At 46.6% G+C, this 15,147-nt stretch overlaps 1 protein-coding gene and 2 long non-coding RNA genes across 3 annotated transcripts in view; all 3 read left to right on the top strand.

Annotated features, from left to right (window-relative positions):
- The first annotated feature begins 1,132 nt into the window (after positions 1-1,132).
- Positions 1,133-2,522, top strand: LOC135392735 (uncharacterized). The gene is made up of 2 exons (XM_064623457.1): positions 1,133-1,791; positions 1,911-2,522. The coding sequence occupies exons 1-2, from the start codon at positions 1,147-1,149 to the stop codon at positions 2,220-2,222; spliced, it is 957 nt and encodes a 318-aa protein (XP_064479527.1). The 5' UTR covers positions 1,133-1,146; the 3' UTR covers positions 2,223-2,522.
- A 2,817-nt stretch (positions 2,523-5,339) lies between these two features.
- LOC135392736 (uncharacterized) lies at positions 5,340-9,011 on the top strand. Its single transcript, XR_010422204.1, has 4 exons — positions 5,340-5,420; positions 6,031-6,211; positions 7,148-7,257; positions 8,619-9,011. It is a non-coding gene; the product is annotated as an uncharacterized LOC135392736 (long non-coding RNA).
- A 3,028-nt stretch (positions 9,012-12,039) lies between these two features.
- LOC135391164 (uncharacterized) overlaps positions 12,040-15,147 on the top strand; it is a 6,052-nt gene continuing 2,944 nt past the window's right edge. The window contains exon 1 of the long non-coding RNA XR_010421884.1: positions 12,040-12,148. This is a non-coding gene — a long non-coding RNA (uncharacterized LOC135391164). The remainder of the gene's footprint in view (positions 12,149-15,147) is intronic.

Below are 15,147 nucleotides of genomic sequence, written 5' to 3' on the forward strand. Positions count from 1 at the left end.
TTTTTTCGAAGAACAACATCCAGTGAAACTCAAGTCGAAAGGGTAACGTACTCTTCAGTGTTTTCGTGTCCCCTGCCATGTATGTAAACGTGTTAACCTTGGACATGGTCAATGACCGTAACCCCTGAACGACAGGAATGGGCTTATTCTGGGAAGCAGGACGTCGTGTGCAAACTTGGAGTTGAAGTCAGTAATACCGTATTCAATATTATCATGACCCCTGAAAGACAGCAATGGGCTTATTCTGGGAAGCAGGACGTCGTGTGCAAACTCGGGGTTGAACTCAGTAATTCCGTATTGTTCAATATTATCTCGTCCTCTGACCGAAGAAGAACGTCCAGTGAAACTCAAGTCGAAAGAGTAACGTAACGTGTACAAAGGGTTCGTTGCACTCATCAGTATTTTCTTGTCCCCTGCCATGTATGTAAACTTATTAACCTTGGACATGGGCAATGACCGTAACCCCTGAACGACAGGAATGGGCTTATTCTGGGAAGCAGGACGTCGTGTGCAAACTTGGGGTTGAACGAAGGGGTATAAAACCTGGACTGGGCGGTCCGAAAACATTCGGGAGCAGAGGTCATCTTCACGGTTCTCGCTGTCCGAACTGCAAGCATACATCCACCTTGATTGCCTGGTTGAATGGACCTCGACTTCGGTGCCCCGACTTTTGTCCCATCCAGTTATCGCTCGAAGCATCAAGTGATTCAGTACCGAAGCAAACGATGGCCAAATGCAGTGTTAGAGTTTGCATTCAAATCTACAAACAAGAAGGACCCCAGTATCCAGTACTACAGGTATGTATAACTTTTAAGTGGACATTCTGATACCGTTATACTAAGTTCGATAGCAGCAGTACTCGGTGTTTAAAAGTTGGTTACCTATATTTTTTTTCTTTTTCTTAGAATGTCGGACCGCAGAGTGAATTCATATTAATGCCGGACGATTCGTGAATGCTTCTTTTACAGATGCACGAGCTGTTATCGCCTGAGCAGGTTGGCGAGGGGAACCAACGAAACCTGGTCTGTTGCCCACGTCACGCTGCAAAACGGCGTCATGAGGACAGACCCGGATCATCCATCGACACCGCACAGCTGTGACCCCGCCGAGGATGCAGAGGCGGCCTCAGTCCTTTCCAGGCGTTACATGTATGAAGTCCGAACAGACGTACGGACCAGCAGAAAGAGACCTCGGCAGGCATTCGACGAAGCAGTGTCTGCTGTACAGGTCAGGTTTCAAGATGACGACGCGAGTCTTCAAAATGACATCAAACGCCAGATGAGCACCAGCTACGGTTTTGCCTCCAAAAGACGTGCGTTGTCGCGCAATCGACACGCAAACATTCCGAAGGGAAACTCCATTGACGCCATACTTCCGGAGCTGCGAATTACGAAGGATGGCCAGCAATTTCTTCAACTGGAAGACAAGACTGAAGGGAGGAGACTGCTCGTATTTTACGCCGAGAAGGACCTGGACGCCTTCGCAAACACGGAGTACATCCTGGGGGATGGCAACTTCAAGTATAATCCATCCGAATTTCACAGCCCTGGACAGCTGTACACAATACATGCAATTGTCAAAGGCGAAGCGCACCCCATAGTGTACGCATTGATGCAGGCAACAGATGTGAGAGCGTACCAAGCGGTGTTCCACACCTTGAAGGAGTCCATGGTGCGACGATTTGGTCACGTCGGGAGCCTATCCACTACGGCGACCTGGCTATTTGACTATGAGTCTGCAGCAATACGGGCAGCACTCAATGTGTTCCAGACAGCGACGGGTGAACCCAACGTGAGTACGAGATCAGAGTAGTGTTCTCATCTTATTGGCTATATTGTTCTTGCTGCAACGTATATAAATGTTTCTTCTTATTCCTTATTCCTTTCCTTTCTTCTTCATTGATTACGCAGGTGCGAGGCTGCGCCTTTCACTATGCCAAGGCCATCAACAAGAAGCGAGACGAGCTCGGTCTGAAGGTGTTGTGCAGAGAGAACGCCGAAGTCAACCGATGGTTTGTTCGAGTGAGGCATCTGCCGTTCGTTCCTGACGACTTCCGCCTGGCCTTCGCCGACGACATCCTTTCTGTGAAGCCGGACCTGCCTCCACTACATGCGGCGCGTCTGGCGCTGTTTGACCGGTACTACCGAGCGTACTGGCTCACGAACAGCCTGCTGAAGGACCGCTGGGGACAATTTGGGAACCGAGGACCACAAACCACGTAGAAGGCTGGCACAATGGCCTGCACAGTCGGTTCACGTGTCGTCACCCAAACCTGGCCGAGTTCCTGGAGTTCCTGCGAGTCAGTCAGCACGCCGTGCAAAACAGAGTCCAGGCCCTTCTGTTGGACCCGTTGGCAGTGCCAACCCCGACGTCAGCTGCAGTACGGGAGAGAAACGCGAGCCTATTGCAAGAAATGGACTCCTTCTCGTGGTACTTGAGCACAAGTCCGGTATCTTTTATGGACCTGACCACGTACCTAGACAGAATCGCCTTGGTTGGTGTCCTGCCGTCGGAAAGTTAGCGTCCGCACATTTTGCATCTAATGTAAATATTGTTATATTCCAATTAAATAGTTGCTTTCATTTCCACATCTCTGTTCGGTCATTTTCCCTGACCAATTGTATAACCACGGGGCGTCAAAAGATCCAACCGGGTCAAAAGCTCCAACGCGTCAAAAGCTCCAACCGGGTCGAAAGCTCCAACGCGTCAAAAGATCCAACGGGTCAAAAGATCCACTGTTGGATCTTTTGACTCGTTGGAGCTTTTGACGCGTTGGAGCTTTTGACGTGGAATCTACAGCGAGAAACGACAAGCGAGTTTTAATGCGTTGACATTATAGAAGCGTCATGAAGAAGAAGAAAAAAAAAGTATACAATGGAGTGCGAGCGAAGTATAAGTACAAGTGCGGGGCCAAGTAGGCGACAAAGGAAAATAGAATGCGATCGACAGCGACGGGCTGCCGAGACTGAACAGCAACGTAAGCAACGCCTAGTGTCTGCGGACGCCACAGCTCAACGCCGTTAGCAGACGCGCAACTTCGCTTGCTTCACTAAAGGGAGTTATTGGCACTGAAACATTCATCACGTCACCAACCAATGTTTGTAAAAAGGATTTGAGTGTTGACTTCAGGTTTTAGCAACCCTTGATCTCAGTTCAAAATTAACCAGCGTCCCAATGGAACAAACAACGTCGGCAAAATGCCGGGCCGACCTGTGCTTCCGACCTAAAAGTCGTTGGGCCGTCCTTGGAGAAAAAGGTTCGGCCAAGCTTGGGGATTGACATTGGCCTTACTCGGCCCGACGTGATACTGCCAACGTTGCGCCAATGAAGCAAACCGACCTATAAGACGTGGGGCCAACACAGGGCCAGTGTAGAACCAAGTCTGGGCAATAGTCGGCCCTTTTGTCGGCTAGATGGCGGCATACCGATTAACAGCAACGATGGGCCAACTATGCCCAAGCAACAAAGGTTGGGCCAAGCTTGGCAATAGCTAGGCTGGCCTAATCGGCCTTGGTTGGTGTATTATCGGCCAACAAACTTGTTTCTTGATACAGACCTGTGCCCTGGCCAACGACTTGCGAAGCACTGGCCAGCCTTCATTATGCCAAGTTAGAGCAAAGCAGTCCTGTGGCATCGCTCGTATTTATACTCAATTGTCTTGCGGCGTAGGGTAACGGCGTAGGGGACAGTCATGAAAATTCGCATTATGCCCGAGACCACTAGAATCAAACAGATCTTTCTTCCCGAGGAAGAACAAATACTATACATAGGTTGTCTCGCGAGCTTCCACAAATTCGAGAGTCCTGTTCGCGTATGAGTCAAAATGAAGGGTGAGGTGTCTAAGTTTAATTCTACGCGTACACAAACAACACTGAAATGAGGAATTGCTTGTCATATTAGCTCACAATGAAGATAACGTCTCTGTTTATTACTGCTTTTGGTTTGAGACAATCACTTGGCCAATCGAAAGTCGAACTTATGCAGTGCTACACAATTCCGCATTTCCCTCTCCCCAAGGCAACATACCGAGATTGGACGAAGCTTGGCAAGAGCTTGGCCAATGAGCTCGTTTTTTGGTACAGATCTGCCGCCTGGCCGACGGCTTGCCAAACCTCGCCCAGCCTATCAGTATGCAACATTACGCCAACGTTGGCTGGCCGAAAGAGTCGTCGGCCAACTGTCATCAGACTTTTTGTCAACCGTCCAAGCGTCTTTTCTTCAGCTGCATTCTTTTCGAACTTGTTTGCAGTGCAGGCCGACATTGGTCCGTCTTTATTACGCCAATCTCTCAATAGCACGCCCGCAACACGTTGCACAATGTTCTCGGCCCATCGTCGTTCGCTAACATCCGCTGTGAGCGACATCAGACCAACGTTTGTCCGAGGCGTCCAAAGTGCAGTGGCCGACTAAGTCGCTTGCCGACCAAAAACCGACCACTGGCCGATGGTTGGCAGTCGGCAATTTCCAGTTGGGTCGATGTGTCAGTTATTGTGCGGCAGTACGCGGGACGATGAAATTATCACTGACCGGTGGAAATTATGCAAAATTATGGAAATAGCAACGGATTGAAGTCGAAACGAGCGGAAATCACAGTACGATTGGACGAAAATGATGACAATGATGCGCGCTCTCCTCCCGCATTCAGGCGCCCTATTGTTGTCTGCTATTCGCATGCGACAGAGGACGCATGCATGGGAACATTGTTCACCCACTGAGCAGTTTCTTCCTCTGGAAAGACTCTTCCAGTGGTTGCAAAAAATGTAATGTTGTAAAAAATTGTAAGAACAAATGAGGGGGACAAGAGAACTCTGTAGGGAGTGCGCAGGAATGGGAGGGGCTTGTTCCACTGACGTCAGAGCTCCACTGAGGTACAGGCGCTCCATTGGAGCACTGCAGGTGCTGGGTAACCATATCATGGTTGCATCCCAAATCGCGCGCGAATTTATCTTAAAAGTAACTTCAAGTGCATCACAAATTACACGAAAAACTAATAAGGCTACAGTTGTGAATACACAACGTCAAGAGTAAATTTGAAGTAGTTAATCACTGACGTAAATAATTACAGTAAGTAGGCTACTTGTACGTCTGCGTACTACGACTACTAGGTCCTGTGCAAAAGACTTCGAGAATTGGTCCACCACGCCAATGAGTAAAACGAGGATTAAATTGCGTCACCCCAGCAAGGTAAAGCAAAGGCCAATAGTCAGCGTCACTTTGTAGCAGACAGAGGACCCGCACGCGAACAATACGGAAATTCCGAAGTGAAGTAGCCCTTTTGCTTTGTCAAGTGATAAGCTTCTTACACTATCGTGACGCGATAAGTTGAAATGGAATATTCCTTTCCCTCGAAACCGCAGACGTAGATCGGGAACAGTCAATACTATCTCGGCCGAACGTGCGTATGAACGTGTCGCGAACAGGTAAGACATTTATTTCCCATCATCCCGCAGCTCTTTTGATATGAGCATAATTTCATAAACGTGTGGATGCATACTGGGGGGGGGGGGGGGGGGGATAGAACATGGTACAGGGTTTCCTTCCATTACTGTAAAAATAGCATTGGTTATGGTGGACGTCGAAGCTATCGTCAACAATGTATATAATTTGCTCCGAATTCCTGTCAGAAGTCAGTGTTCCTCACAAGTGTCTTGCAAAGCCCGTAAGCGTTTTCTGCAGGGCCGTTTTTCATTATTTTTGTGAGCAATGTCGTTTCACTGCCGTAGCTTGTCTTCCGAATTCCGGATTTCACTCAGTTGCAAAAGAAAAAAAAAAGGGGAAAAAAAAACTCGGAAAATAATCCTACTCGGAATAGATGCGAGGACCCGGGACCCTCGCTATATGTATTTTATTACAAAATAGAGCACTGTATTTCGGGAAACCAATCTAGTTTCGTTTTTGAAGCCCTGTTCGGTTTACACGAATTCGTTATGGAAGCAAATGTTACACAAGTAGCGGAAGAATATGTCGGGCGTAGTTGGACTCGAAGGTTATTATCAGTAACGGCGAACTTAATTACATTCGATATTTCAGCACAAGTACGAGTTCATGAACGACTTGTCGCAGCACATGGAGTGGCAATCAACTTTATTCCCTGCATTTGCGTTTTGTTGCGCTGCGGGGTTAACGTTGGCCAACCCAATTGCTAACGTCAGTACGCTCGCAACGGCTCCAGCGCAGCGTAGCCTCTCCACACTAGACCAAGAGCAATCAAGTAAGTTTACTCGTGTCTTTTTGGACCATAGCGTTCTGTCTGACACAAGTGCGGACCTTCTGTTCTTCACTTTTCTTTTTGTCACGAAATTCTTAGAGAGAGAGAACTGCGCTGGGGGTGAACGCTGACTTTCCATTTTTCATTCGTATAGGCGAGAGAATACCCTTTTGTCCCGATGTGACGCGCTGTCGTCTAATGAGTATGTACGGTTACAGGAGTTAACTAACATAGCTACCTCTCTGCGGAAACGGGGCTATCCAGGTACTTTCCTTAGCAACACAAGACGACGTGTCAAAGATAGGGTAACTAGGACCGACAACGTCAAATCTGTGGTGTGCATCCCTTTTGTTCAAGGTGTGTCGTATGCGATTCGTAGGGCTTTACGCCCACTAGGTGTAAGAACGGTTTTCAAACCGATATGTACTTTGGCCGCCACTTTTGGAAAACCTAAAGATCGCACCGCACCGCATGAACAAAGCGGTGTTGTGTACAAAATCCAATGCGGGGGTTGTGATAGGATCTACATCGGTGAGACAGGCAGGAAACGAATAACACGTTTGAAAGAGCATAAAAGTGATGTGGCCAATGCTACGAATGCCACGCGATTGAAAACCGAGTTGGTTGATCACTGTTGGGCCACTGAACATGTATTTGATTTTGATAACGCGGAAACCTTGGCACGGGAGATAAGATGGGGCCCGCGAAAGTTGTTGGAATCGTGGTTTATCAGACATGCGGAGTCAGCGTGCAACAAAAACCGTGGCCCTCTGCCGGATGTGTACGCCGCCCTCTTTGATAAGTGAGTGATGTGCCCCTTGGTTTGCCCATTTGTACTGAGGATGCTGCCTGGATAGGCGGCGAAACGTCTACTGTTGTGTTGTTTTAATTGTTGTGCAAGTCGGAGCAGTAAAGGTTTTACAGTATGTATTCGTATAGGCGCAGCTATTCGTGTCATCGTTGGATCCATGATCGGGGTGGCCCTCGTCTCTAGTGTGGCTATCTGCGTCGCCGTATGGGCCAAGTACTGGTATAAGATACAAGTCAGGGTGAGGGCGCCGGTGCTTCTCAATTTTTAGGTTTGAATGTGAATATTAAAATGTGTTGTTCACACTGTGCTCAAACGCACGAAGCATTTTCTAAGCGTGAAACCGTCGCGCGCGCGCGCGCTGTTTGCACGCGCACATTGCACATTGTTTGTTTGCGCACATTGCACGCGAAGTATCGGAGCAACGTCCGCGACACGTCCGTTCGGAAAGTTTCAAACGCGAAAAGCGATAGTGTCATATTCTTCCACCCGTATATTATAGAAATGTTGCTTCGCACATTGTTATTTTCGCTTTCTGCGCGGCGTTATTCGAGGCACGGCCGAAGATTTGTGCGAGTTACTCCTACGCAACTTTATCTGCAGTCCGGTGGTCATCGCCCTCCTCGGATTTTTATTCTCGTCTCAAACAAGAAATGAATCTGTATTTTGAACCCTCTCCAATCTTGGTTCTCTTTCCGTGAGTTTTTTTTTCCTGTACGAGCAGATGAATTCAGTATAGCTATACTCGACCGAGACATATTCGAGACAAGAAGGCCGATCCAGTATCATTGGTGTAAAAAAAAATAGAAAAATAAAAATAAATAAATGGGGGAGGGAGGCGAGACAGATTAAAAAAGAAAAAGAAAAGGGGGAAGATGAGAGTTGAAGGGTGAGGTACAGGCAGGATGAACGGGGGGAGGATATATATTTATTAAAAGGAAAGGTAGGATGAACCGTCAAAAGGCAAATATGTCTTTCTGCCTCGTCTGGCCGTAGAAAGGCATGCACGCTGCTGTTGCAGATGGAGCAAAACTGAAATTCGCGCTTCTCAAAGGATATTATCATAAAGGTATAGTATGTACGATGCGGAAAAGAGAATATATATGTTGGAAGTGCATTCCGCGCCGAGGCCGGAACGTGACTTAGGTTCGAGGCATCGATGAGGTGTGTGCGCGGTTTTTCCTGAGACGTAAACGTCGGTATAGCTCCCGATGATGGCGCCCTAGACCGCCTTACCGACACGCAAGGGCACCTGAAAACTAGTGACTCTGGGGCAAACTAACCAACCTGCGATGCAAACGCACATGTACAGAGGAAAATAACGGTTCTGAGCCGTAAACACACAAAAAGGACGCCCACAACGCAAGCCCCACGGATGCATAAGGACACGAAAGATTGAAATCAAGATGGTTCGATTCCCGCCGCAGTCTAGCTTTTTCAACGACTACCATAAGTCAATGTACAGAGTATCAACGTGTTCCTTGTTTACAGTGGGAATTCCTGGGTACGTGTACAGCAAGCAGTATTTTATTGTTGTTTCGATGTGGTTTGACGGTACACAGTGGTAGAACCAATACTTGAACGTATATCTGCTCATTACAGGTAGAGCCAAGCAAACAGTGTCCCGCAGTTTCTCAACAGACGTCGAACGTTGCGAAGGGAATGCCAGCGGTTGCAGTGTACACGTTATGCGACAGAGTTGAGGCTTCTCCAAATCCGTGAAAGACTCCTGGAAAGCCCCACGCAGATATAGAGGATGAAACAGAGATTGCCACAATGCGTGTCATTGCAGCGTCCAGCGGTGATCATTCGCAGTGACTTGCACAGTGATAGAGAGACATATGTGCTGCTACTGTGTGCATCACTTGACGTTATCTGGTGACTAGGGTGTCCAGCGACTCGGAGCAGTGATTACGTACTTTGTACATGGTGCTTCACTAAGGTTGACACGTAGCCTCGGATCAATAAATTATTTGGCACGTTGTGGCACCGTTACGTGTATAGTGTTGCGTGGTCATTCACTGAACTTTTTTTTTTTCCTACGTGTATTTCCATTTTTTTCCCCGGAGCTTTACCCCGAGCTTGTCTTTCTGGATAAACTACTGGGCGTCAACTTCGCATAACTTCGGTAATCAGTACTCAGTTCAAATTCTCCCGCGACGAAACCGTTCCTTTGTCAAACGCAAAACTTCGGATGTGTGTTCGGGAACGTATCTTCTTAACGATATCTCCCCACTCATCACCATTCAAATAAAGTTGTTGTTGTTATCTTCCATCAAACAAAAACGAGGGAAAAGTCCTTTCATAGTCCATTTAATATCTAATTTAGCACAAAGCTTTCTGATAAATGAATCGGGGAGTTTAATCGGGGCACTAGAATTTCTCGCAATTCAAAAATTACTCGTATATACTTTGACCCTACAGACTAAAGGTGAATGCCCATATCTCTGGTAAAGCACATCTGGTAAAACTCTCCGTATTTGGTTGGTATTGCTATCGGTACAGTTATACTGTCAAGTTGATCGTATTCGTTTACTTTACTCCTATCAACAGTAGCAATACGATGGCAGGTGTACCATTCCACTGCTATAGTACTGAATATACGCTCGTATATTTAGGGTAAGGTGGGGCAAGATGAGACAAGGGGCAAGATGGGATTTTTTGCTCGACGCCGCCTGTCCCAGAGACGCGTTGCTCCATGCGCTTGAAACTTTACTCATAGGTGGCTCTGCATGTTCGCTTTATTGCACGTGAGAATTGTCCGGATTGGTGTTTGCGTTGAAGAGAGAGAGAGAGAAAGAGAGAGAAAAAATCGGTTACTTCTGGCCTGGAATGTAAAGACCCGCAAAAAAAAAAAAAAGGCGCGATTTTCTGTAGTCCTTTTTCTTGTCAGCAGCTTGTCGCAGGCTTATTCTGTCAATGTAAGTACACATGCTATTTCTTTATTCATTCATCTAGATATATGCAAAATATGGACACTCTTGGTTATTCGGTGTTTAACTGAAAAATTAATGCATCCGATGATATGCACGGGACAAGACGCGATAACTTAATGTAGTTTAAATTTAATGCAATTTAAATTTAATGTAATTTAGACACTGATAAGTCAACTATCAGGTGGCTTTATGCTTGTTCCTCAGAGATTCCTTTTGTTCTTTTTTTTTTTGCATATTGCCTAGGATTTTCCAGCAAATCTTCCTGTTTCCTAGGATATTTCCAGCAAAGCAGAAGCGCACTCAAAAGCGAGCGACCAGCGACACACCAGACTGGTGGTGCCTTGTTTGCAAAGGATGGTGGAGGGAAGTAGCACCGTGTTCTGTGTGGTTTTATTGCACATCATGTGGGCGGTGAGCTCAAGGGGGCTGTGTAGGTGCTTGGATTGCAAAAACTAATTTGTATAGTTGATTACCACGGTGTGTCTCATGTTGCCCCACGCGATGTCTCGTCTTGCCCTGAGGGTTGGGGCAAGACGAGACACTCTGCATTTTTGAGTTTATTGTTCTGTGTTTATTTTAGAACCGGCTACGTCCGTTCTGATTTACAGATCAGAAGCTCTAGACTTCTGAGAATGTGCCTATGGCTATTTTTTTTAACACGAAAAATAAAAATTCCATATTCAATTGCAAATTTCTGTCCCATCTTGCCCCCACCCTCCCATACGAACTTTCATATTACGAATAGTAAATGATTTACGAAAACGGTCTTCTACTAAGGCTCCATCTCCTGTTGTATATACATAAAAAAAAGTTTTCATCTTATCACTGCTCCACTTACAATAGCGTGCCGCACGGAGAACAAGATAAGCATTCCATTGGAAAGTTCCGCGCTCACGCGCAAAGTCTTCGGTCGGCTCTGACATGTTGGCACAATCAGTTAGCACACTTGACCGGTAATCAAGAGGTGCGTGTTCGATCCCCGCCGCCGTCTGGATTTTTCGACGACTGCCATATTTCAGACTAGGGTGGTCGAATCACTCGGTAACGCTTCAATATGCTTCATAAGAGATTACTATGTGTAAAAAGGAAATCATTTCCAATTACATCTTTCGGGTGTTCCTCAGAGACATGTTTGTTGGGTTTGAATGTTTTGGAATGTCGCGAGTCACTGCACCAATAGCTGCCACCTAACCCAGGGAAAACCTCAGACAGCACAACCGGTGGTAGGATTCGAACCCACCACCTCCCAGTCTCCAGCGTGACCTTGGCTACCACAAACGGTGTTCTCGTACGTGTGTTTCCCGCTTGTCGTAAAGTTCGTTAATCTGATATGCACCAATCTTCTACATATTTATATTTTGTATATATATATATATATTTTTTTTTTTCAGTACGTCATTATCCGCTGAAGCTGAATAGAATACATCCGGGAGAACCCGACCATGTGCAGCAGCGCGTTTACGCTATTTTTGGCCGCCTCCTATATTACGCATCATAATAACACAAAATAAATTGAATTAAGGTGACCCAACGGTGTATACTGTAGGGGACACTGTTGTCTAAAATCATCACTCCGTGGTTTATCTAATCTCAAATCTCCAGGTGTTGCGTGACTATTTCTTTCGAGTAATAAACACGTGCAGCACACGGTTCACGTTCCAATACAATATTGGCGCAACACTTTCGAGCCCAACAGAGGTAATATATGGGACGGCGAAGTACTGACAGGCGATTTTAGCTAACAGTGTCCCCAACAATACATTGTACAGTTATTCCTGCAAAGTACCCCGTACCCCCTGTCTCCCACTCCTTCCTGCTGTCTTTTCTCCACCTGTCCACGTGCCGCTCATATATAGCCACAGCTCCTTCGCGGCATAAACACGGAATAAAAATAAAATAAAATAAAGGATCCTGAAAAGAAGTGGTCAACGAGGTACAAACACGCTCTATGTCATCCGGCAAGAGTATTGTCACACCGAATACACCTTCATAGGTTCTTATCAGTCGCCCTGTCAACACTGGATAAAATCCAGGGCCACGAATATTCAAGAGCAGCTGCGCGCCTATCTGTTTACGTCCTAGCACGCGTTTATCTGTTCCGACGTTGAGAAAGGGCATAAAACAGGCATAAGGGCATGCTCGAACATTGTCGCACTGAGTTGCTGTCACGCTCAAACCATTGCTTCAGCCATCGTGGTGAGTTGACACTTCTCTACGTATAGCATTACAGTATAGCATAGTGGTATTATGCCTCGTGTGTTGCTGTTCACGGGCGTGAAATGTAAAACGTGTGAGTGGTGTATCGGTGAATGTGATAGGGTATGTCCAAGGTCATTTCCCCCTCATGTTCAGGGTGAGGATCGCGCGCCACAAGGTGACTCTGTTGCCTTTGCTATCGAACAAGTATGTCTGTTTAGGAAAACACGTCAACGTTACGTTTTTCGTGGAAGAGTCTGCTATATCGGATTTCTGTAAATTTCTCGAAAACTATTTCTTTATTTTTGATGAAGCTCTCTCACTACTGAGTATCTACAGGGTGTTTCAGAAACCATGTCAGCTACTATACGTATATTGGTGATGACAATTAGGGTATTTCATAGAAAATAATTTAAATAGAAAAAGTATGGCGCAGAAAAATATATGACGAACGGCGCTTTAGTCATGTATACTACAAGTACTTTTATCAAATTTTAATCGAAGAGGACTGCAATTTACTGAATTGAACTATGAAATTTACCAAGTTGAAGCAACGTTTTCTTTCCAGGATCAGGATGAGCATTGCGGGGGTAATAGCTTGCTAGTGTTGACGTTCAATGAATTTCCTCAAAACAACAAAACACGCTGCGCAGTGCAATAGTAACATTTGAAGAAAAAAAAAGAAAAAAAAAAAAGAGCGAGAAGCACAATCCGTGGTGCGCGAAGAACAGGGTTGTTAAAAAAACTCTGCTTAGTGCTCGTGAATAAAATTTCAGTGAAGTTTCAGAATTGCCCGACATAAGCGAGACCATAAAATGCCGATAGACAGTTTTCTTCACACTTCATAATTAACTTCATTTCGTTTATGCCATCATTTCATTTCATGTACGGTTTGGTGTAGGGAATAGTTAATTAAATTCACGTAATTAACCTGCTTTTCAATTCCTAATAGAATAAAACTAATTAAAGCCACCAAAGTAAATTCTACGCGCATTCTCTGCTGTTTCATTAGATTAGATTGATAGAGGTCCCGATTTCTGTTCAGTAGTATCGCACGCCCCTCCTTTGCGGTAGGATAGCAAACGTTATCATGCGTGACTCTCGCGACCCCTTATCTTATTGCGCACGACCGGTATCGCTTGTTCACACTGCTGCGTTTACGCCTGCGTGCAGCGGTTTGCGTTTAAGTGCGTTTTCGCATGGCGATTTCGGGTGATGCATATGAGGCACTTTTTTCTGCCCCGGACCCGTGCGGTAAATTCGGGTGGTGCGGTCAGAGCAAGAGCCGCGTGTTCGGAGGATGCACTACGGAGTAGTTCGCTCGCCCCGAGAGGCCGAGCTCTCTTCTTCGTGTTTGTCCCTTCGTGTTCCCTAGTCTCGGGGTTTTACATCATGCATCATCTTCACCAGCTCGCTTGTTTCCTAGCCATTTTTTCATTGTCTCTTCTTCCGCTCTCGACGGCGAGTATGCGCATATATGCGCCTCGCGAGTGTCGTCTGCTACGTATTGCTCCTGCGGCTGTCTGCCTGTCACATGGCCTGTCATCTGTTTCTTTTGTTGCGTTCACCATTGACAGCATGGATCTTTACGAAAACAGTAGCGATGAAAGTTCAGTTGACACCGAAAATGCGAATGACAAAGAGGATGATGTGACCTGCTCCTCGCAAGCTATGCTTGTGATCAGGCGAAAGTACGCGCCGACGCCAACGACGCTGCTGGAAGTTCACGAACACGACGAACGCACAATGCGTAGCGACCCTCGTAGAAGAGCGGTAGAGCGTCCGACAAATTCGGGTGATGACTGCCCCAGAGCGACTCCCGTGTAGAGCGTGCACTGGACCTGGACGCTGTCGCTCAGATTACAGGTGCATCACCCGAAATCGCCATCACAGAACGGACGCGTCGCCCCGTTCACATTTTTGAGTCCCGGCCGTTGCGTTCCTCCAATGAACTCTCCGCTTCTCTGCTCGAAGCACAGCGCCCACAGCCAACACCACCTAGATACAGAAAGTCTGTGCGCTCGTCGACGTGATGTAGTAATTAAGAATCAGCCAATGAGGATCGTGTTTTCAATGGCCGTAGCCAATCACGAACGTTCTTTCAGCGGTCGTGGCCAAGGGGAAGAACCACCGTCGACTGCGAGTTGTGATTGAACGTCCCCGCGTACTAAATGTGAAAATTTGGAAATCAAACGCAAAACGGTCGCAATCTTTCTCAAAATTGATTTTCTGGAAAGCGTCTTGCACTTTTCGTCTCAATATTTTGGTCTACAGATTCCAGGTGAGCTGCAATCATTTGCGGGTTCTTGAACTTGCGGAATGGTGAATCGCAGTACCAGACAAATTCTGTCTCTTAATTGAATGAGGGAGATGAGGCAATGCGCAGGCTTTCTCTATCTAGGTGGTGTTGCCACAGCGCCGAAAATTGAAGTTGGCTAGTTGCGGTGCGTTGGCGAAGTGGCTTTGCGCAGAGCGCGGGCAAGGCGTACACGCATGCGAACAAACCTAAAACGTTCCGTCTCCAGGCAACTATGTCCCCCCGTTTCAAACGTCTTGCAGAATGGATTTCATATTCGCGCACCACAATGAAGAAAAGACGCATTGTACTTGCATGTTTGCTAGGTCCCATCCAATGGCACTCCAGAAATCATAGGGTCAGGAAAATGCAGTCAACATGACGGTCACATCGCCTCAAGTGGAGAGCACAAGCAAACCCGCGGGCGACGTGAACACCACCATTCATCGGACTGTAGCCCTGTCCGAGAATGTAGACGGTGGGAGGAGGTTCAATGGTGAGTCGGCAAGAAGAAGAAGCAAAAAAGAAACTTGCTGATAAGTCATGCTGAAAGTAGTTACAGGCCAAAGAGAAAGGGGGCGCTGTATACAGTAATTACCCACGAAAAAAATTCATATTTCCACCTATAACTGGTTGTTTTGGGACACATCTTGAGAGCCTCAAGTTGGGGCGGGGCTCATATACCCTCTCATTAACCTTTCTA

This window comes from Ornithodoros turicata, chromosome 4 (assembly GCF_037126465.1).
Source record: "Ornithodoros turicata isolate Travis chromosome 4, ASM3712646v1, whole genome shotgun sequence".
In the NCBI taxonomy this organism is placed as follows: domain Eukaryota; kingdom Metazoa; phylum Arthropoda; class Arachnida; order Ixodida; family Argasidae; genus Ornithodoros; species Ornithodoros turicata.

Coding starts and splice junctions, on each gene's coding strand:
- LOC135392735 (XM_064623457.1), top strand. CDS start 1,147: ATGTATGAAGTCCGAACAGACGTACGGACCAGCAGAAAGAGACCTCGG. Junction 1,792..1,910: donor CAGCGACGGGTGAACCCAAC/GTGAGTACGAGA, acceptor TTGATTACGCAG/GTGCGAGGCTGCGCCTTTCA.